The following is a 25,434-nucleotide window of genomic DNA, read 5'->3' on the forward strand; positions in this document are numbered from 1 at the left end:
TTCGAATAAATTATTTTGAAATTCATTGTATTATAATCAAATGTAATTATGATTACTTACCAATGTAATCAATAATTTAACCAGTTGCTGTGATAAATAATATAATTATTAATTTAATTCAAATGTACACACTTGACAAATAAATTTTCATTTCATGTAATCAGACCCATTTCTGCCTGTTATAAATCATGCGAATCAACACTATCAAATGTTTGATCGTTTAAAACTGAAATGACCAAACAAAGTACAGCTAAATCAAAATTGGTCAGTTTTGCTTCGGAGTAAGGGTGACTAAAATGTTTGTTAAGTACCTTAACCTTATTAAAAGAGTATGAAGTGGTGTTATTTTTAATCAACATCATTGTCTAATATTAGCTACTGATAAAGTTGAAATCTTTGATTTGTCGTGTTTACCCCATGACGGTTAACACATTGGACCTCGTACCCCTATTTTTGACATTTTTTACTCTTTGAGTATGTTTGTTTTGTTCATGCATCGTTGACAATGTAATGGAATTTGATACGACTGTCATACGAGTGAGAGGTTTAGCTAGCTATAAAACCAGGTTCAATCCACCATTTTCTACATTAGAGAATGTCTGTACCAAGTCAGGAATATGACAGTTGTTATCCATTCGTTTGATGTGTTTGGACTTTTGATTTTGCCTTTTGATTTTTGATTTTCCTTTTTGAATTTTCCTCGGAGTTCAGTATTTTTGTGTTTTTACTTTTTAGTATTATAGATATGATAAAAAAATTATGAAACCCTTTTTTTCTAAATTCCATTATCAATTCACATCAAAGTCAATATAAAGAACAAATATAAAAAAGAAAATGTGGTATTATTGCCAATGAAACAACTGTCCACAAGAGACCAAAATGACTCAGACATTACCAACTATAGGTCACCGTACGGCCTTCAACAATGGACAAAGCCCATACCGCATAGTCAGCTATAACAGGCCCCGAAAAGACAATGTAAAACAATTTAAAGGAGAAAACTAACGGCCTTATTTACATAAAAAAAATGAACGAAAAACAAATATGTAACACATTGACAAACGACAACCACTGAATTACAGGCTCCTGACTTGGGACAAACTCATACATAAATAATGTGGCGGGGTCAAACATGTTAGCGGGATCCCAACCCTCCCCTAACCTAGGATAGTGGTATAACAGTACAACATAAGAACGAACTATAAAAATCAGTTGAAAAAGGCTTAACTCATAAGATGGACAACAATACAAGTGGACGTGGCCGGGTATTTATACAGCCCGACACAAAAAGACACAAAAAGACGCAATGAACAGATCTAAGACTAAACTAAGACTAAACCAAGTTTGTACTTAACCTCGACTTATGTTTGTATATAAAAGGTAATTTTTGTTTATAACATTTTTTATCAGCCGGTAATCATTTAAATGTAATGTAAAAGTAATATGCATGATTACTGATAACATGTGATTACACTGCAAAATGTAATCGATTACAGTTGATAAGGATTACTGATTCTGATTACCCCATACCTGGTTTAGGTAAACTATATATTTTGATGAGCGCAATTCTATAAATTTAGGACAATTGCGTTGAGTGTTCAGATATTGTAGTCGTCAACTAAACCTGTCAGGGTTGAACACAGAAAACGTTACAAGATAATGCTGAACTTAATCGTGTAACCAGGTAATATTGGGCAAGTTATTCTTATTTTTATTTCAGTTCTGATTAAGAAGATTGTGGAAGACGTATTTGCCAGGTACATATTTTAAGAGTTAAATAGCTAACTCATATTTACCATAGATTACACTCAGGTAAAGATAAATCTGCGTTATCTATTAATTCCTTTAAAATGTTGTTTTAATCATCTAGATGACAGGTGATTTTTTTTGTGAAAGGATTCACGTACCGTGAGTAATACCAAAGAAACTGACTGGTAAATAAAAATAACATTTTGAATTTATTTAGTTATAAATAGGTCGAAAAAGAAACTTTCTTTGACACAACCAGTCGTTGAAACTGAAGGGAGGATTCAAGATACCACACATAGAACATGAAGAAGACATATGTAAAAATCTTCTTATTTAAAACAAAAATAAATGTCATTATTTTCTATTACACTAGCTGTACTTTTGCAAATATTTGTTACTCAATAATCATACACTTATTTGGTCTTTTCACTTTCGTGATTCGAGCGTCAGTGACGAGTATTAAGGGAATGATTGGCGAGTCTGACGTTCACAATTATAGGCCTTTTGGTTTAATTGTGTGTTTTTTTTTTGCTAAAGGGATTAATTGATATTGTATAATATAAGCTGTATTTGATATCATTATTCCATTGTTATTACACCATTGCTTTATTGTTGTACTTGTGATGAAATTTAATTGATTTTTACATTCATATATAAGGAACAGTCAAAGGTGTAGCAGGATCTGCTAACCCTTTTAAACCCACTACTCCAACTACTATCAACAAAGATTCATGTAAGGGTTCGTTGTGTTGTTCAGTCTGTGGATTTTCGTGTTGAGCTAATTCGCCGTTTCAGAATCTAATGCATGCTGGGTAATATTTTCAAAAGTGTACACCAAAACGTCGTGATTGGTTAACAATGTCATAAACAATGAAAATTTAACCAATGACGTGACGTTATTTTCATTTTGGGGTACAAATAATGAAATTACCCATGATTCTTTAGATTCTGAAACGGCTAATTGTTCTGTTATTTGTCTTCTATCATGGCATGGTCAGTTTGTTTGGGTAAATTTTGATATCTATTTGGCAATAACTGTTTTCATTTTCTTGTTTTCAGCGTCTATATGCTTTCACAGATTTACTTTCTTCCTTACAATCGTGTTTTTTTTTATGGTTGTTATTGCTTAATTTTAGAAGTGCAGTGACTAATAGTAGAGAACATAAATTATACAACTACTTTGTCTATTGTAAGATTAAATAACATAAAGATCACATTATTTCCTAAAGTAAGTGATTGAATTACTTCTTACATTCGTTTGAATACAATGAAATTTCAATATCAGTAGATAGATATAAGAAGATGAGAAACATTTGTTAACAGAATCCTCCATCTAAATGTATTTGTATTTCAGAATCTATAGTATATTATAAGGCAGTGATATATTTATCTATTTATCAAACTTAATAATCTAATAATTTTATGGTCCTGAATTCAGCATCATCTAAATCTAAATCTCACTTACCATCCAAGAACGAGTATGATAGCAGCAATAGATACAGAGGCATAGCTTTGATAATTTGCAATGAAAACTTTGAAACCTTATCGCAAAGGAAATACTGTGACAACGAAATTAGACTAATGGATGAAACATTGGGAAAGAATTTAAACTTCATAGTCTTGATTTTCAAGTATTTGAATGTAGAGCAAATAAATTGGGTCATACATACAGGCATGTTATACAACTATCTAACAGGGGAAGCTAAAATTACATCGTCATAATACCATGTCTACACATTATGAATATAGACAGTCAACTTGACCATGAAAACAACAATGTATAAATGTTATGCTTGTAAAGCGTTTGTTTTTTGAGAAATGTACCTTCGCAATGAATGGTAAAAGTTATATACATAGAATCAAAAGATGGTGCAAAGCCAAAACAGAAGTATAGCTACATGTATTCATTGTGTAACCAGAAAGAATAATTAAATCAATTTTATTCCAACTCCAGGAATAATTCAAAACGTAAACAAATGACAAAATCAAAAACTCAAACACATCAAACGAACGCGAAAATGACTGTCATATTTCTATACTAGATTAAGTATTTCATTGTGTATAAAATATTTTCTGAACTTCTCATTTGGCAGTCACATAGAATTCCATTATGTTGACAACAATGTGCGAGTAAAAGTAACAGAAATAATAATAAAAATTTAAAAAGGCTGGTGTTAAAGTTGAAGAGATATTGACATTGAATCATGAAATCTTTTGTTTATCAGCCTGCAAACAAGACGATTTTTTTCGACAATCAGACTGTTTTACATGTGTTTTGGCAAGCCATGGTGGAGAAGAAGACAACATGCTAAGATGTAGTATTATTGTCAATGAGAATTCTCGTAACAAGAGTTCAAATGACACATAAATTAAGATCTATAGGTCACCGTACGGTCTTCTACAATAGGCAATATGGATAAACAAAAGAAGTAACGAAAGTAATTTGACTACATTGTTGTTACCCTTAAGCAAAATCTTGTATATATATTCATGCTGGTATTTTAAGTCATGTCGATCAAGACAGAATTCGACATCAAAGGACGCTGGTAAAGACAAGGCGCATACATTACCGGTTCACAGTGCTTCACAGGGTTTCAATCTAAATCTGGGTATAGATTATGCGGAGGATACATATGCTGATTGTCCAACAGAAAGCAAGCCTGCCGTCAATGATTATCATGAAACAAAAACTGAAAAGGAGGATATCACAGAAGCAACTATCTTCCATAAACTTGGCAGAATGTTTGGCTTATACAGAAATGAACTAAAGGATATGATATCTATTTTTGATTCATCATGTACCGATGATACTATTGTTGTTTATTCAACAGCTTCTGGTATCTACAATTAAATAATTGATTTAATTACCACTCAACCATTAAAGCAAAACGTTCAATTATTATATTCGTCCAAAGTGCTTTTCTAGATTTACCTTCTCAAGGAAGGTTCAAAGCAGAATATTTAAAAGGCAATAACATTTAAGAACAGAAATAGAAGAAGCGCTATATGACACAACACAAATCTTAAATTTAGCCAAATCCATCTTAGTTTAACTTTTTCTGAGGAAATTTTAACCGTAGTTCCTTTAAAGTTTCTAAATTTATCAACGGTTTATTTTGGAAAAGTTTGTTTTGACTCATATCAGGACCGACGTTCTGACAACGGAGCTGATTATATCATCGGGTCCCACAGCAGAACTATTTCTACAATTTCAAACTTAATATGGCTTGTTTTATGTGTACCTTTTTTCGATTCTAGCTGCTGATGAGTCGCATGAATACGAAATGTGTGTCTAGCGTGTAAACTGTTAATACAATATTTATTAAGTGTCGATTTTCTTTCCTTTAGCTAACAAAATACCCGTATATGAAATCTTTTTTTAATAATTCTGTCATATATATATAATTCCTTTTAAGTTATACAGAAAGTAATGAACATCAATGCTGCCGACTATGCTTTTATCGGCTATTATATTTAATTTGAATATCCTAGAAGTTTCCTGCGAAATTTCGATACAATTTGGCATTTTACGAAAGAAAAACGTTTTTAAAATTTTGCGGGCAGTATAAAGAATGAGCATGTGCGAAAGCGTATAAGATACGGATCGATAACGGTCTCCAAATTTGGATAGTTTCTCTAAAAAAAAATCCGACTGTTTAAGAGGAGTTGCGGCTCTATGAAATCGGTCTCTTCCTTCAGTAGTATATATATTTAATGATTTTCTAATTCTCGTTCATTCATGTCCGTTCTTTATTTATTTTGTAAATGCTTCAACTATCTACCACAGTTTAAATGAATTGGATCCAAGCAGATATAGGCAGCTTTGCACAATGAGAAATTTTTATTTATACGGTATAGCAACTATAAAAGTCACGGACATGAAACATCTGAAACAATTCATGAAAAAATAAATATTAAAGATATGAACCAACACATCAATGAACTACAGGCTTGAGTGTGGATTGTGGCAGAGTTCAACATGTTTGAATGCGCCAATTCTCAATTAACCTTAGATATTGATGCAAGAACACATGTACAACTAAAGAAAATGACTGATTCGATTGAATACATTTTTAAAGGCATCATCCAAACTAGCAAACCAAAACTTTGTGTTGTTGAAAAGTCTTAAGTATCTAACAAAAACATTATTCCGTTTTGTTGAAATATCAATTGAATTGAAACTAGACGCGAGTCTTTACTGAGTTTGATCCTAAGCTGTGACCATAACAGTACAGGACCAAGTCTTCTATGAAAGGGGCACAATTGGTGACCCTAGAATTTGTAATACATTTAATAGATAAAGGCAGATGTGGTGTGAGTGCCAATGAGACAACTCTCCATCCAAATAACAATTTAAAAAGTAAACCATTATAGGTTAAAGTACGGCCTTCAACACGGAGCCTTGGCTCACACCGAACAACAAGCTATAAAGGGCCCCAAAATTACTAGTATAAAACCATTCAAACGGGAAAACCAACGGTCTAATCTATATAAACAAAACGAGAAACGAGAAACACGTATATATTACATAAACAAACGACAACTACTGTACATCAGATTCCTGACTTAGGACAGGTGCAAACCAAAGTATTTAAGTTATTCCATCTATTCATTTTTGTTTTTACTTTATTTTAGAAAAGTATTCTTATGGAAGAGTAAACTTAGGTGGTTGGATGCTTGTTTCTCTCAAAGAGGCGGTAGAAGAACAGCTTTGGCAGGCAAACGGAAGATATCGCATTGATCTTATGGAAGTTTTAAACGCTATAGCTAGTAACAATGCACATACTTTTGAGACACACTCTAAAAAGTACCCCAAATATCCACCATTTAAAAGAACAGTTGTGTGTTGAACATTGTTTCTATAAGGAGTTATATTTTTATAGCAACTGAAATTACCTATATTAGTTTTGACTACAATCTAAATTGAATAATTATGTACAATATTTATGCGTTATCTGTTCGATTACAGTATTTGAAACAATGTGTGATAATTCAAATCAACTATATGTAACTATACGACATGGAATGATACAACATCGCTCACGTTGAAATAAATAATACGTCTGTTTACATATAGATTCTTTCTGACTTGTATATATTTATGAATCCGAAAAAGCGACCTTCGTATCCATTGCTTAAAAAATAAATCATACACATTTGAGAGTTTTCATAAGACCTATTTGTTAAGTAATTTCTGATGTGTGTGATGCAGTTCATATCTTTTTAACTAATAAACCATCTGATATAAAACTAGACGAGTGTTGAATGATTAATGCAAATACTGTAAATTCACAATCATATAATCACAGAAGGATATGTAAACTCTAGTTTCAGAATTTGAATTAATTTATCGTAAGGACTTTTACAACACGCACTGTCTTACACTTTGTGGTGTTTGCTATAATAATTTCAATTTACGGCTTTTTTGCTTCTGAGAGAACCGACTTTACGGTATGATGCATACTTGATGTTGAATGTTGTACGTTGGTTTAAACAAGCCTTTGAGCAGTGGTTTACATAAGACGTATGAATAACACTGCAATATATACTATACAAATGAAAAACTTTATTGGACCATAGTTTTATGTAAGACGCTGATTTGCTATCAATTCTTTGCATGGTTCAGTCTTTGCGTTGGTATGTGTTCATCAGTCTCTGTTGTATTCTGTAAATATTTGTCAATGAAAGTTCACAATTTCTGCCTAAAATGGTCAGTTTGGAAATCTTGTCACATCAGTATCATTTCTAACCGTATATCTGAATCATTTGGCTAAAATATGAACTAGAAAAAAGTAAAATCACAAAAATACTGAACTTAGAGGAAAATCAATTCGGAAAGTCCATAATCACATGGCAAAATCAAATAACAAAACGCATCAAAAACGAATTGATTAGAACTGTCATATATAGAAGTGATTAAATGAAGTAATATTTTCAAATTCGTATGTTTGAAGTTTTTAGACTGATATATGAATTCATTAAAAGTTTTCAGGAACTGACGACTAACATCTGATCTTTGTATAACCTCCAAGCACAGTTATGTTTTCCTGTACAACAGATCTTTAAAGTAGTTAAATCATTGCATTGACTGGATAAATGTTCTATTGTTTTCCCAGGCGGTAGGCATTTTGCTCTGTTTTTGCCACCTAGACCTCAAATGTGCTCATTAGTTTTCTGTTTCTATGAATATGGAATATTTAAAAATAACTAGAAAAGAACACACTTTTGTTAGGTTTATTGAGGTATTTTAGTATTTCTAGTTTGTATTTTTTGATGCCGCGGTCACAAATAGCAAATATTTAGGTAATAATGTCTAACACTCGGTTTTTTTCGAGGACAAAAACACCCAACCAACAATATTTCATTAAGGATCTATAAGTTTCAACTACGAAGATTTGGTCAATATAAACTCCTTTGGCGGCTAAAACAATGCCACATTACTATGAAAACAAATGTCATATTCCTAACGTTGTACAGGCATTTTCAAATGTAGAAAACGGTTGATTAAACCTGGTTTTATAGCGCGAAACCTCTCACTTGTATAGCAGTCGCGTCACATTCCATTAAATTTACAACGATGTGTGAACAAAACACACATAATCAGTAAAATTATCAAAACAGGGGTACATCAGTGAACACTGTGTCACAATCTGAAAACAAACACATATTTAACAAAAAAGTACAAATAGACTCATCATAGATACCAGGACTAAATTTTGTATATACGCCAGCGCGTTTCGTCTACAAAAGACTCATCAGTGACGCTCAAAACCAAAAAAGTTAAAAAGGCAAAAAAAAGGTACGAAGTTGAAGAGCATTGAGAATCAAAATTCCTAAAAGTTTTGCCAAATACAGCTAAGGTAATCTATGCCTGAGGTAGATAAGCCTAAGTATTTCAAAAAAGCATCTTTCAAATTTAACAAGAACATTGATTACTTTAATATATATATTTTAAGGATGTCTGCTTGTCATGTTTTGGAATTTTTGTCAGATTTTCGGATTCCTCTGGTTTTATCCATTTGAATGCCCTAAAAAAAATTCTCCATCAATCCCCATTTTTCTTTCTATAAATCTTGTACATGTATAATCATAAGTCATTTGTGAAAGTCTTATAAAATTTTATTTATTTTTTAATAGTATTTGAGAACTTTAACTGGTCAATGATAAAGGTATGAAAAATCAAGAGAGAACATTTTCCCGCCAAAACTTCAATGGCTAATATCTCGAAAACAAGCACATTGACCCCTATATTTTTTTGCTGTTTTGATTCCTCAATTTAATCCCTATCAATACATACTAGTTTTATGAAAAGTTTTTTTTTTATACTGAGCAGCGAACATCCTTAAATCAACCCATAAAGGATTTAAATATTTAAAGTCATGTGACTGCATCCACATCAACTTTTTGTGTAGAGTCGCGTGTTTGACGTCAGAAAATGTATACGTAACATAGGAAGAAGTATGATATAATTTTGTCGTTCAAAGTATTTTCAAAATTATAATTTCACATGGGAAATGGTGGTATGTAGGGTTGAAAAGTTTTTGTTAGAACTGATTTCATAAAAAGACCGAGATTAAAAATTATCCAAAAGTTTTTAGAATGTTTAAGAATCCACATATGGTTTTATCCCGTTACAGGAGTACAATAATTTTGTTGTTCAAAATATTTTCATAATTATAATAGAACAATAATAATAGTGGCATTATATAATAGAACAATACCAAAATGGGGGATCTTTAAAAGAACAAAGCCATGTCGTATGTATCAACAACAAAAAAAACCCACAAAAGGTTATACGTACAAAACACACCAGCAAAAATGATATATAATACAAACCCATTAACGGGGTGAACTTATCGAAATATTATATTGCAAATGTTGCATCGATTACAATATACAGTTAATGCAAATCCAGAAAGGGTATATGTCAATATACACGTAAACATGTAGCTCTTACAATTCATGTTATTTGAGAAAAATGTTGTAGGGAAGCGCATTCTTCTGCCTCATCTACCCCAGTGTTTGGTTTTCTGCATTGCTAAAATGTCATTACTGTATGGAAAATATATTTAAACAAGCAAAATCTTGGAGCCTTAACAGTAACTATCTTTAAACTACAAAAAGCCTGAACAGCTTATACAAATTGATACAAAATTAAAGGAAAAGATATTAGCAAGAACTATAGGAATCCACATAAAAAAAAACACTCCTTAGAAAACGTTTAGGATGAATAATTTAATGTGTGGCCCTACAAAAATAAAACCATGCAGTTCGCTAGTTGGATATGAGAGTAAAAGTCAGATATCATACACAGAATCATGTGTTTAAAGTAATGCAGAACTGCTTTATTTCTAACATGTCTAACTCAGATGCTTAAAAACAAAATCTGGTGTCATTTGATTTCAATACGTTTATTTGGAATGTAAACGCAAGATACGTCAATTGATAAATCTAGTCTTATAACAGTTGCTTCATTTTGTCATCTCCATTCATGTTGGCTTCATCTAAAGGTGTCAAGTTGTATCTAAAAAAGCGTAAAATAAGTTAGTTTATTTAAGTGATGATTAATAATTATTGAAAACAAATATATAAGAAAAACAAAAACATGATTCAGGATCGTTACATAGTATTGATCAATCAGATCGATGTTGTTTTTACTTCTTTTATTCGAGTTCACGGATGAAATTTTTATAAACAAAACGTACGCCTGGCTTACAAAATTATAAGCCTGATATGTATGTTGAGTTTATTTTTTATTTTTTCCGACGTTTGTCTTTTTTTTTAAAACTTTTTTCTGAATACATGAATTAAATAAAGTCACAAGACACTCAAAAACCTTATGTTTTTCTAGTTTATCTTTTGAATATCAAACTTACAACTAACAAAATGAAAACAGAATTATAACATCCGAAGAAAACGTTTAATTATAATAGATTACATGTTTTTAAAATGTAAAATGATACAAAGAAATCAGAAGACAACAAAAAGTAAAATCACAAAAATACTGAACTCCGAGGAAAATTCAATCGGAAAGTCCCTTATCACATGGCAAAATCAAATGACAAAACACATCAAAAACTAATGGACAACAACTGTCATATTCTTGACTTGGTACAGGCATTTTCAAATGTAGAAAATGGTGGATTGAACCTGATTTTATAGCGCTAAACCTCTCACTTGTACGACAGTCTCATCAAATTCAGTTATACTTACAACGATGCGTGAACAAAACAGACATTATACATAATATAGTCAAAATATGGGTACAGCAGTTATTACTGTGTTACAATTTTAAAAGAAACAATTTTAGAAAAAAGCACAAAAGCATCTATCAAATTAGAAACACATGCATTTTTTCGTATGTCTGACGTCAGAAAATGTATACGTCACATAGGAAGTTTTGCCGTTCAATGTTATAACAAAAACTTTATAATTTCACATGGGGAATGTTGACATACAGGGTTAAAAAATCAGAAGCATGTTAGAATTAATTTGAGAAATAGACCGAGATTTAAAATTGTCCAGAAGTTCTTTAGAATTTCTAAGAATCCACAAAGGCACTAAGAGAATTATGGAAATCTGAGAAATACTAATAGATATGATCAAATCTATAGACAACGGTTTACAAAACGTTGAAAAGATTAATTAAGCTGGTTTGGTAAAATCTTTTGGAATTGTGGTTCCTTTATGCTTCTTAACTTCGTACTCCCTTTGTTGTTTTAATTGTTTTGATACGAGCGGTGTTATTGAATCGTTTTAGACGACATGCGCGTCAGGTATATAAAACGATATTTGATCAAAAGGTTTATTCCCGATTGTCCCACTTTTTAAAAATTAAGAGTTCTGATTGTCCCGAATGAAAAGTTCTGATTGTCCCACATTATTTTATGAAGTAAAATGTTCCTAGATAAACAAGGTAACTGTTGATTGTTTTGCTAAAGAAACAAGAATTAAATATTGCACATTAAATATTTAGTTCATAAAAGTATGAAAAAAAAAGTTTTTTAAATAATTAGCTATAGATTTATGAAATATATTAAGAATGTTATATTATTTATAAGAAAAAATATCAAAGCCCTAATTTTAATTAGAATTTCTCTTAAGAGTTTTTAAATAAATTTAGGAATAATGCTTGCTATTTAAATAAAAAATGAATAACCCATTTACATTCTACACTCTACATGAACTTGATAGAACATTCTCTGCACTATTGCATATAAAAAAGATGTCGTATATTTGCCAATGAGACAACCCTCCTAACCTGGGACAGTGGTGTAACACTACAACATAACAATGAACTATACAATCTGTTGAAAAAGGCTTAACTGATAAATCCCAACAACAAAATAGACACTTAGTACAGATCTGAGAGTACTTGCAGTTACTGACTGAAGACTGCTAACACCCAATTTCAGATACATCTTAACCCAACAACTATCTTTATTGTCAACGAAGCTATTGACTAGAAATCTGCAAGATTATCCTTTCCAAGAATGACTATTAAAGGTTGATTTTTTCGCAATATTCACAGTGTCTATACAATAAAGTGCAGTCAATAGGACTCGTCACCAAATATAAAGAAAAAACAGGCTTCCATAAAAACAAAAGTTGTCGTTTGATTGTCACTTAGACAACTCTCCACAAGAGACTAAATGGCACAGCAATTAACAACTATAGTCATCGTACAGCCTTCAACAAACCCCAAACCGCATAGTCAAATATAAAAGGCCCCCATAGGAAAAATGTTAAACAATTCAAACCACAAAAACTAACAACCTAGTTAATGTCTACAATAAAGAACGAAAAACAATATGTTACATAGCAACAAATGACAACCACTAAATTACAGGCTTATGACTTGGGACCGACACATGCAGAATGTGATGGGATTAAACTTATTTGAAAGCGCCAACACTCCCAATAACCCGGAGCAGTGTTGTAACAGTAAAACATCAGAATAAACTGAAAACCAGTTGAAAAGGTTGAAAAGGTCTTAACAGATGGGTACAAACAGAAAAAAAATCTAACAAAAAAAAACAAACAAACCCAGAGATACGTGGATGGCTACAAATGCATCCCCGAAACAAAAACACTAAGTACAGATATGAGAGAACTTGTAGCTGACAGCTAGTTCAAAGTCAGTCATAAGATATTAAAAAAATCATGCATCTTAGACTAAAATTTTATGACCTCATATTATATTCCATGGTGGATAATACTTCAATTGTAACTACCTACTATGTTCAAAATAGAATATGTAAATATCATTTTTTCATGTTTTTCTTTTTTATATTTTATAACTTACATTGATTAGTAACCCTTAATTTACTGCTACACAATATAAACACAAATTAATCACTTTCAAAACAATTCCCAATTGTCCCACCTTTAAACTTCCCAATTGTCCCACAAACATATTCCCGATTGTCCAACAAAATTTCATTACTTTTTTACCTGTAATTTCAAAAAGTGGGACAATCGGGAAGACACCGATTAAAAGTTTTATGTATAAGACTATAATAACAAGTTATTGCATCAAGTCCTAATCAAAATTGTCAGCAAACATAATGAACTTCTTACCTGTCTTTTGAATTTTTCTCTGCCCCTTGATTAAGGAGAAATTCCACCAAGTGAGTATGTCCCGCTGCTGCAGCCATATGTAATGCAGACCTTGAATCGTAGTCTAGTTGATTTACAATATTTGAATCTGTTTTTAAAAACCTGCAATTCCATAAAAAGCTTTGTCTTAAAATAAACAAATTCTATTCACATACATGTACACTCTCTTTTTATAAAACTTTCTTTCTTTAAAGTTAAGGTAACTATTGGAAGCCCATTTTCTTGTGAATGACTGGTTCTATAGTAAGATATTCTAAGATATTATTTGTTCATAAAAAAGCAATATTTGTTGAGACTGTGAAGAGGACATAAAAAATAAACGGAATTAGACGTTCTTGAAAGGTAAACAAAATCCTTCAGTTTCATGTGCATCGTTGATGTATAATGTTGATCGAATGGTCCTACTGCAAATAACTATGTACGTTTTCAATATTGAAATTTATATAACTTATTCTTATGTAACAAGTCAGTTACCTTCGAACTGCAAACATATCTCCATTGAATATTCTGTTATGAAACAGAAATATTTTTGCCTTCTCATCATGCTTTTCAAATGCATTATCCTTTTCCTATGAAATATAAGAACAAAATAATTAATTGTTAAAAACTTATAGTTGTGGCACCAAACTAAACAGGATAAGTTACATTTGTTCATAGTCCTTTTTAATCCTTTTAGTGTGCTTTACCTCATTTCTATTTAGTTTATGTTTAATTTGTATTTGATGAACACCTATCTCGTTGGCAATTACAACACATCATAATACACTTTAATTATTCTTAACTTTTGATTAGTGTAGTGTTGTACAATAATACGAAAGCGTATTAGCGCCACGCATTTTTTTTAATTTGTCTTCCTATGTTTGCGTTAAACGCAAACCTTTGCGTTTTAACGCAAATATCTTGATTTCAATTATTCATTAAGTTTTGTATATATGTCCGTCTGTCTTTCATTTCGGATGTGATTTACTAGTAGATAAAAAAAGAAACATACATACAAGGCCAAATCATTACAATAAATATGCATAGGAATAATGGAATAATTGAAGTGTAATTATACATAAATTAAGACTGATTTGTGCATCAGAGAAGTATATAATTTAACAAGAAAATAGATATAGTTTAGTATATAGTCATATTTAAAATAAAAGATCAAAAATAATGTCATACAATTGTGAAACCTCCAAGTCAAATAGACAAAATGATCCTTCTGCTTTAAGATGAATTATTAATAAGGAAACATTTTTTTTAAATCTCAGAATATGATCAAGATTCTTTGATAGAAGGTCATTGAATTTTCATTTCAATATAATGAAGTATTTTTTAGATGCTTGGGTAGCAATTTGAATAGAGAGAACATAATTTTATTAATAAAACATCGTCATTCTATACATTTTCTACCAAAGGGTAGCGTTTTTAAATCTAACCTACTTTACACAGTTCTCAAACGAGAGCTTGTTTTGGAAGTATATTCATATTCGGTTATAGCTATATTAGCAGGGTTGATTTTTTTCTTAGGAATAACCTCAATTTACTCAATTTTCTTTGTAATATATATACTAGTAGTAACATGGATATCGTTTTTGGGGACCTTTATAGTTTGTTGTACAGTGTGAGCCAATGCCCCGTGTTGAAGACCGCACTTTGGCCTATGATGGTTTACTTTAACGAATAGTGACTTAGATGGAGAGTTTTCTTATTGGCACTCATACCACATCTTCTTATATTATTCTGCTTATTATTAGTCATTGATATGATCTAATTATTCAAGCATTTTACTTTGCAACGACTACAAAGGTGATAATTTTTATATATACAGCCTCCTCCATTATTAACTACTGTTTCCTTTGAATCTTAAATAAGAAATAAGATAAAACAAAGGTTTGCGTTATAACGCAAACATAGGAAGAAAAATTTAAAAAAAATGTGTGGCGCTAATACGCTTCCGTACAATTACCCTCATTTCCCGTGGCAATCTAAATTTCTCAGACTTTAATCCCGGACGCCTCTATTACAGAACCTACCTATTGTATTCATTGGTAATTTTATTTATTTTTTAATATGCATGGAAAATATTCCACTGGACGTTAAGCATTCATCAATCAATCAATCATGACAGCAGCCACAATAAAATAAAGATATATATAAAAACAGATTTTTACATCCTTACATGATTCTCAGATTTATCAAATTAGAATTAGAAAAAGAATAAAAGATTAAAGAAATTAATAAAATCATAAAAATTGTTCTTCTTATTAGTGTATAAATGAATACCTCCTGCTTGGGGCAAACATATTAATCAGACCACACTTGGTCAGAGAGTATTAAATTCTAAGCAACATCCTGTACAACTTAAATCGCATGGCCTTTAGAATTCACTAGATAAGTAATACACGAGTTTAAGAAAAGAATGGTTTTCTTTTTACCTGTAAAACACACCAGTACTGACGTAATTAAATCTTATTAAGTGCTTTTTGTATGCCATGTCTTTTATTTTGACAGAAAGTAAATAAATTTATATGAAATAAATATTTTTTTTTCAAATTACTGCAACTTTGGAACACATTTCCTTTTTTAAAAGGTTATCAAGAATAATTGCAATTATAATGCTTTTATAAGTTCATGGTTTTATAAAACAAAGTTGTCATTTTTTAAAATGGTTAAGTTTCTTTATATACTATTTTACATGAATATGTATTTTATAAAAACAAAACATAAAATCACTGCCTTATTTACTTTACTCAACTGACAACCTAAATTTATACTAATTTTGGATCCTCATTGCTCTTCAACTTTCTACTTGTTTGGCTTTATAAATATTTTGATATGAGCGTGACTGATGAGTCTTATGCAGACGAAACGCGCGTCTGACGTACTTAATTATAATTCTGGTACCTTTGATAACTTATTATATTAGCTTCGAGTCAAGTTCCATAAAAAGACTGCCATGTAACATTTCTATATGGTTCCACTTACAAAAACTCCAGTGAGTGCCTTCCATTTTTTGTACCCTCTCGAATAACTTTTTGGTTGATCGATATACTGTATAGTATATATCCTTTATATGTTCATTATCTTATTGAAACGTGTTTTTTTTTTCTGTTGGCAAAGTTAATATAACGAACAGATTGATTTTGATATAAACAAACGATAAATTTAAAAAAACTTAATTTTGAAATTGCGTATTTCAATTAATTTTTGAGTAAAAATTACTGTTATTTGAATAGCCTTATAACGGCTTCATTATTTTTCCGTTATCGGATAACAGTATTAGAATTAGAAAGATGTTCTAACTGGTTGCATATTCTGTGGACATCATTGTTGTTTTTTAAATCTTATAATTTGAACTATGTAACGTTATGAAAGAGGGACAAAAGATATCAGAGGGACAGTCAATCTTATAGATAAAAAAAACTGACAACGCCATGGCTAAAAAATAAAAAGACAAACAGACAAAAAATAGTACACAAGACACAATATGGAGAACTAAAGACTACATTTACGAATGAAGTTATTCTGTTGATATCTTAGAAAGACAGGATAATGATACGATGAGTAATTTTCCAATAAAATGTTTTGAAATATATATATTCTTATTCTTATATTCTACATATAAAAAAGAAGATGTGGTATGATTCCCAATGAGACAACTATCCACAAGAGGCAAAAATGACACAGACACTAACAACTATAGATCACCGTATGGCCTTCAACAATGAGCAAAGCCCAAAGAATAGTCAGCTATAAAAAGCCCCGATATGACAATGTAAAACAATTCAAACGAGAAAACTAACGGCCTTACTTATATAAAAAAAATATCCTCATATTTTTATATCTTAAAATATAAATCTTCGGTTTTTATATTTTAACCAAGAAAACTATTAAAAAAGAAACTCAGCTTGTAAATAATATCATTTCTAAATATCAAATAAATTTAATCATGACTTTATGATATTGGACTCTTTACTTACTATTTCAATGGTTTTAGCATCAGACATTGCCTTTTGTAATCGATCTTTTATTTCTGTAAGGTTGTTTCCAATTCTTCCGTCATGTTTATCGTTTCTGTTCTCTCCCATAAACGTAAGTTTGTCTACCACCAATTCAAGTGGTGTTTTTCGAGAGCTAATTGTAGTAAAAATAATAAAATCAGCTTGCAATTATAAAATCATAATCAAAGATATCACACGTATACATGTTATAATCTATATTGAAAGACATTATATCAAGATTAACAAAAATGAAATATAAAAGGATTATTTGGGTGATGTAGTTATCAGTGCTAAAATGCCAAGGGTTAGAAAATCAAAACATTTATTGTAAAATGGGTACATAAATCCGGCGTTTTATTGTTATTCACTCAATGTGCACATAATACGAAGTCGAAATTCGGAATTTGAAAGATTGCATAGACATGGCTGTGTTTTGCCGGATTAGAAGATCATTTGCAACTAGTCCTGTTATAATAGACAGTTTTTACCAAATAAATGTATAATAACTAAAACAGGGGACAACTGGTTAAAATCAACGGGACTGAAGTCAAGGATTGTAATCAATCGTCCTATATTATCTGATCGACATTAACGACTGTGTACGACACCACTGTTAGCGCAATATGGTTTGAGCTTGAGGACCTGGCGCAGGATTCATTGGTCGAACGAGTGAAGGTTTTTTCCCGTTTCAAACATATTGTGTAAGGAAAGTTTGGAGACAGAAAAAACGACCCATAATACAAAAATACATTCAAATGACCCTCATGGTAGAGTCGATGTTATGGTATAAGGTGCAATTTTCGTGATTGCAAGTTGAAATGAGCGACCATAAAAGGAAACTTAACAAGTGATCAATACATCAGAGAAGCCATTCAGACAGTTTGTCTCCCTCTTTTGACTACCACCCACTAGCTACAAGACATGTGCTTAAAGATGACAACGCCAGGTCGCATAGTGCCGTAAATGTCTTCCCTTAAGGTTGAGATATGGCTCTTGTTCTATGGGTAGCCACGCATCCGATAGATCATGTAATGTTAGGCCATCGTCTACTGTTGAGAGTCGTAAAACAGTTACGTTAGTTGGAAGCAGCATTACCAGAAATGGCTTCAGCTACCACAGCAAAAAATCCGATGACTGACTAGAAGGATGAAACAAAGGGTTGAAAACGTCTTATCATTTCGTGGTGGCTTCACTCAATATTGTACTTTAAATGTAGACGTTACGCGCGTCTGACGTAAATACAAACTTTAATCCTGGTATCTATAGTAAGGATTGTATAGATGTCTTTAAGTAACTTAACATTGACTTTTCAAATTGAAACTAACTCAGAAGGTCAATACAGTTAATGAACATGTTTATAGTGTTATAAATTACTTTGTGATATTGTGATAATCTATTCATTTTGTTGTTTTAAAAGTAATACAATGTCCAAACAGGACACACTTGTATTATTTTGATTATTATGTCCGTAATTTTATATAAAAAAAGAAAAGCAATTGTCTATTTCAAAACAATTGAAGAATCATTACTATTTCCATTGTGGACAATTTGTGCTTAACAGCTGGTTTCTAAGTCATAGGACGTGAAATGCAACGCAATATAAAATTGGCGATATGGGTTTGTAAGTGTTGATCTTTAAGCAGATACACCATATTTGTCCTTTACCTTCAAGAACATTTATCTTAATTTATAAAACATTCTGATTTGCCCTGTATCATTTCCCTGATTTGATAACTGTGAGTCTTGTAAGTAAGTGCAATATACAAATTACAGAAATCAAAAATGTTAGTGACCCCAAGCAATCAGTCAAGAGAAAAAAATTGCCTAAACAATGACACAAATCTCAAAATAAGCATTCCATTTTATTGACACATGTTTCTTTATTGAAAAAAAAACCAACTGTTTTAATCAAATTAAAAGCGAGTATAAAAAATTCAGCTAAAAAATAAACATTTGTTTTTTCATTACAAATTTCTTACACTCTTAGTTATTTGTTTATAATATGGTACAAAAATCGCCCAGACAAATCGATTTTATTTGGCCACAGATGACTTTAAAAATGTTTATACCATTGAAAAAGCTCCAAATTATCTCCCTTTGATGCAAAATGTCATTTTTTTACGTTTGAATTGAAATATCTTTTTTTAACTCATCCATTCATCGGTGACCTATATTTTTTTTATCATTGTTTTCAAACAATCTGTACATTTACTAAACAGTTGTAAAGTTTAAGCGATTTCTGTAATTTAATTCTTTTTCTATTTCATTATTACCAATATTTCTCCTATTAGTTCAAAAGAAAAAAAAAGGACATTAACAACAATGTATGCTTCTTTCGGAGACAGATTGTGAGCTTAAATGAAGGGTGACCCCATATATCTATTTTATATTTCTATTAGGTATAAGATAAAGTTTAATCATAGAAAAAATAGCAAAATCCTATATTAGAAAAAAAGTTGATTGAGACCCGCGAGACCCCTTAAAAGAGAAAATATCGTCTTTAGAGAATTTTTATTTCAAATTAAGTTGATATTTATTCTACATTTTAATGTTCTGTGTAAGTGTTCCTGCAAACCAAAAATGTTCCTTTAATTTAAGCTACGTACTTGTTTCGAACAAACGGTGAAGCTTTTCCTTTATTCAAGAGATATTTCACATCTTCCGATTTTCCGTTACAAGCAGCAACATGTAATGGAGTGTTTCCAAGGTAATCACAAGTATCCATTTTGAAGTAACGGTACCTGTCAGAAAAATAAGATGGATTATTCAGACAAGTGTTTTTATTTCTCTCGCGTATGGTTCTTTGCTTACGCCATGCAGTTGGTGGTTCATAGCGGGTATAAATTGCTATATCTTAGTTGTTTGGAACATAATATGAAAACATACAAAACAAAAAATTTATGTGTTTTTGGAATTTCTTACCGGTTATAAAGAAATACATTCATATAATATGCAAAACAGTGGAGATAACAACTGTACAACCTATTTAGACAAAAGATATTTCAACAATTATTTCATTTTTTCCCGTTAGACCAGTGTTTACATAGATTAAAATCTATAGTATATCAAAAGTGTTACTTCTATCTATCAAACATTATTTTCAGGACACGCATATGTCGGTTATCTTGAATTGCAGAAATTGTATGATTCATTTTAAACTGGCAAGATGACCAAACAAAAATCTCACTTGATGCGAGTTGGAAATATTCAGCACATTCATATACCACCAAAAAAAATAACATCAAATGTGTTATGTATATAGACAATCATTGAATTATTGAAAAGTTGTTACTTGCATGTTCTCTTCCCTTTCATGAATATGACCTACCGAATTAGACTATTTACCGGATTTGTAATCACTTAAGCAACACGACGGGTGCCACATGTGGAGCAGGATCTGCTTACCCTTCCGGAGCACCTGAGATCACCCCTAGTTTTTGGTGGGGTTCGTGTTGTTTATTCTTTAGTTTTCTATGTTGTGTGGTGTGTACTATTGTTTTTCTGTTTGTCTTTTTTATTTTTAGCCATGGCGTTGTCAGTTTGTTTTAGATTTATGAGTTTGACTGTCCCTTTGGTATCTTTCGTCCCTCTTTTCTCTTTATTTGTGTGTCCACAAACTATCTGAAAATTTCTTAAATTCATATTGGCCTTCAAACGACGATGCTACTGTAGCTACAGTATCCTCACAGATCGAAAACTAAATCTTATGGTTTTTAATTGGTTTTACCCCATCTTATAAAACTAAGTAAATGATTCTCTCCAATTCGATGAAAAGGTAACAATCTATTTACCGTAAATCAGTTTGTTTGTGTAGTATCCCCTTTGATGAAGCCTGCATCACTTGTATCAACGTATCTTCTGTAGCCGACATCTTCGTCTAATTTTAGGAATGTAAAAAAACAATACAACCAAAAAACATAATGACCAAAATATTAAACAAGAAAAAGACAATCGTTTTTCTGAAAACAATGCACACAGTCAATAAAGCAAAAACGTACTATACCATCAACGGCCATCAACTCGTGTCCAACTAAACGTTCAGTTGTTTCTTCTTTACAAGTGACATCAGTTGTGTTTTCTTGGTATAATAGTTTGTTGAGTTATATTTGATGATAAGGAATTTGTATAGAGGACTTCATTTGTTTTCCCACTTAATTCCATTAATAAAGTAATGAGTTCTTGAACATTATTTAACATTGATTAGAAAGCCGATGGGGATAATTAACACTCTGTTGAAGTAATGTCAATATGATTTACATATAACCCGAGTTCAAAACAAAATCTGTGTAATTCCTTATGTACAAGGAATGAAAATGACAGAGCACCAAACTACTATTTCAATATAATAAATAGTGTAACGTCAACACTCTTTTCAAGATCATTCAAATCACTTTAATCAAAACTGCCGGACTTATTGTGGATATAAATACAGACAACAGTGGTATACCGGTGTTTTAAAGTCCTAAATTAATCGAGAGAAAACGCATCAGGGTAACAAACTATAACCAGAAACACATCCACTATGAGAGGAAAACAGAGGAGCAACTGAAACACTGATGTGCAACAAAACTTAATATAGTGTATAATATACTAGCAAGAATTGTACATATTGTAAACGTGAGAGCGCTTACAAAATTGATAGGAAGACCATACGGATAGGGATAAAAATACCACCAGAGATAAACCTAAACTGAATTCAATTGTGATGAGCCACCAAGCCAAACAATATAAAAAAAATATTTAAAATTATAGGATAAAGTCAGAATTCCTATTTTTATCTTACATTAAGGCATACGATATAGTACACATATCAGATGATAATTATCCAAATTTAACCCTATGTTTGTCGTGAAAGCCAGTAAATTCCTACTGCGGGCATAAAATGACTAATTTTACTTTTCATCAACTAGCATTGTTTCTTTTTAAATTTTTTTAATTATTTTTTTCAAAAATTTATACTTATGACAGATGGTATAACAATGAACAAATGAAAAAAAATCAAAATATATTGAAAAAACCATAGGACGTTGTAAACAAACAAAGGACATTAAAAACAATCAAAGGACATCCAATACAGCCAACGGAACATTAAAAACAAACAAACTAAAGGATAATAGATAACTTAAACAGAAGAATAATATAACATAAATAAACGAGAACACATTTTAGAAAATTATCTGAACTATCATTCAATCAGCTATTGTCACATAAGCATGAACTTTTGTTATAGTTTAGTTCATGAGTTCACACAAAAATCTACATAACATGCAGCTTTGTCAAACAAAACTACATTTAAAACAGAAAACCTGAAACATGAAAGATTATATTATTACCATCACAAAAGTTCAGAATAAAAAAAACTGGTAGTTCTTTTGTTGTTTAATTTTGTTTCCGTTTCCTTGATATTAAATTAATGAATAGTTGTATCCTAGCAAAGTAATATTTGTACATTAGAATAACAATACCATGACAATAATACACATACAGTGATACAGATAGCTGATTGAGATGTACTAGTATCTTTTGGGCTTTAAATTTGTAATGACATTTTAAAGAATGTACATTTTACCTCAGTTATTTCATTTCTGCTAATCTGACATTGTTCCATTTTGGTTTTAATTTCAACACTTGTCTTTTCATCCGCTGGGAGTCGATTCCATCTAAAAGATTAAAAGTATCAAAATTGTTGCTCAAAGTATGGTGTCTTTGTTCTTATTACAAATGTTTTACTACATACATAAAATCAACAGCAATTTTCTTGAAAAAGGTGGTTTTGAAAACACTGTATTATTATCTTCAATTGTGAACTTTCCATTTCTAAGTAGCAACATTCCAGCAGCACCTGAATACGGGCTATATATCTCCGAATGGATACAATATTCCCGTGCTTGCATTTCCTGTCATGATTTTCTGTATATAAGGTTGCTGCTAACAAGGAAGCTATTTAAACCAAGAGTTCCAAATGGTGAAGTTGAAATCATTCCTTCGTAAGTTTTATGGACACCATCACGAATAAATTAACCGTTAATGTAACCTACCGCATAAGATAATTTACAGGATTTGTTATAACATAAGCAACACGACGGTAGACACATGTGGAGCAGGATCTGTTTACCCTCCCAGAGCACCTGAGATCACCCCTAGTTTTTTAGTGGAGTTCCTGTTGCTTATTCTTTAGTTTTCTATGTTGTCTCATGTGTTCTATTGTTTGTCTATTGGTCTTCTTTTATTTTAAGCCATGGCGTTGTCAGTTTATTTTTGATTTCTAGTTTGACTGATCCTCTGGTATCTTTCGTCCCTCTTCTCCAATAAACATGCAGCGAATTCGGGTGTTGCAATTATTTCTATTGTTCCAATGTTTTTTTAATTTGGTAATAACGTCAGTTCTTTCTCTAAATTTTGGCACAAAATTCCGAGGGTAACTGATTACATGTATGTAATAGGACAAATAAACAGGATAACGGAATGTTGAATTTGTCAATTATATCAAATTGAGTTTACCATACACTATTTTTCGTAACAATACAAAAACTTGTAAGAAAGTTGAGCACCGCAGTTGGTTCCCATAAGATAACCACTTAACTGTCAAAAGATCTCATTTTTAGATTGTACTATTTGGATCATGATGTCAAGGAAAAAATTTATAGCTTAACAGAATCTTTTCATCAAACGGCAAGTTAGTAAGTTATTACCATGTTTACCTTTTAAATTACAGAAGTTTTTTTTATCAATTGATGTAAGTTTATACATGTTATTTTAAGTTAAATACGAGAAATTTTATTTAATAAGATTGTGTAGCGAATTTAAAGAGAGAGGCGAATGATACCTTAGGAACAGTTAATCTCATAAATAAAAAATAAACTGACAACGTCATGGCTAAAAATAAGACAAAAAGACAAATAATAATTCACAATCAAACTGTCAACCAAATAACAACATCGTCTAAAGAACTTCAAAATAAGACAACTCCATGTGCATCACAGTGAACGACAATACTTTTAAGTTATTAGGTAGAAGTTTAGAAACTTTGTAAAAGATGATAGATAACTTAATTAAGTTAAAAGTTGTTTGCGTAGGTTATGTTACCAATGCAAAATTTCAACCTTAGGTAAGTTGTGATCACGATATATAGATATAGAAAGGTGTGGTGTGAGTGCCAATGAGACAACTCTCCACCCAAATAATAATTTATAAAAGTAAACCATTATAGGTGAATGTACGGCCAAATGATATGCTTGTTTACTATTTGTATGTGTGGCGAACGAACCTGAATGTAGAAGAATGAACAATAGAAAATTAAAGCTAAAAAAGATGGACATTCTAAAAAAAGCTGTGTTTTTTCAATTTATTCAGAAACAAATATAAGAGAATGTTATTCGAAATTGTTTACCTGTCTGGAATTGAAATGTCCACTTTTGCTTCATCTATGAGAAACTCTACAACTTGAAAATGATTATTGCACGTTGCAAGATGTAAAGCAGTTCTGCCACCATGGTCTCTCTGATTCATGTCAATTTTCTCTTCGACCAAACTTAAAAGGAAAGAATATTTCAAAAACCAAAATCAATCATGCATTGAAAAAGAGACGAAAGACACCAGAGGGACAGTCAAATTATGTGTGGAATATACGATTATATACAAAGTTAATTTTAATAGATCAAAGAAGGGAAAACGTGTTTGCATCTACTGTTATCGGTCTGTAATAAAGAACACTAAATTTAGATTTGTAATAGATATTGTTTTGCATAAATTTGACATTCTCATTTTATTAAGATTAGACAAGTGTAAAAAATTAATATACAATCAGAAGAGTATATTCAACTGGATAATCGCATGATATAAAAATATTATATCTATGGTTTATTTAAATGACTGTAATAGTTATCAAAAGTACCAGGATTATAATTTAAACGCCAGACGCGCGTTTCGTCTACATAAGACTCATCAGTGACGCTCAGATCAAAATAGTAAAAAAGCCAAACAAATACAAAGTTGAAGAGCATTGAGGACCCAAAATTCCAAGGCGTACAGTTATCCAGTTGTTTTAGATTGAAGTATTAAATAATTGAAAAGACTT

At 31.1% G+C, this 25,434-nt stretch overlaps 1 protein-coding gene and 1 long non-coding RNA gene across 2 annotated transcripts; both read right to left on the minus strand.

The window, feature by feature from the left end:
* Window positions 1-10,072: 10,072 nt before the first annotated feature.
* LOC139503730 (uncharacterized) lies at window positions 10,073-13,468 on the minus strand. Its single transcript, XR_011659179.1, has 2 exons — window positions 13,330-13,468; window positions 10,073-10,273 (listed from the first exon to the last, which is right to left on the minus strand). It is a non-coding gene; the product is annotated as an uncharacterized lncRNA (long non-coding RNA).
* Window positions 13,469-13,838: 370 nt separating this feature from the next.
* On the minus strand, window positions 13,839-24,866 carry LOC139504323 (26S proteasome non-ATPase regulatory subunit 10-like). The gene is made up of 6 exons (XM_071294392.1): window positions 24,748-24,866; window positions 22,927-23,017; window positions 21,149-21,234; window positions 19,964-20,098; window positions 17,337-17,490; window positions 13,839-13,937 (listed from the first exon to the last, which is right to left on the minus strand). Exons 1-6 carry the CDS (start codon window positions 24,864-24,866, stop codon window positions 13,839-13,841), a joined length of 684 nt encoding a protein of 227 aa, XP_071150493.1.
* Window positions 24,867-25,434: the final 568 nt, after the last annotated feature.

Source organism: Mytilus edulis, chromosome 14, assembly GCF_963676685.1.
Source record: "Mytilus edulis chromosome 14, xbMytEdul2.2, whole genome shotgun sequence".
NCBI lineage: Eukaryota > Metazoa > Mollusca > Bivalvia > Mytilida > Mytilidae > Mytilus > Mytilus edulis.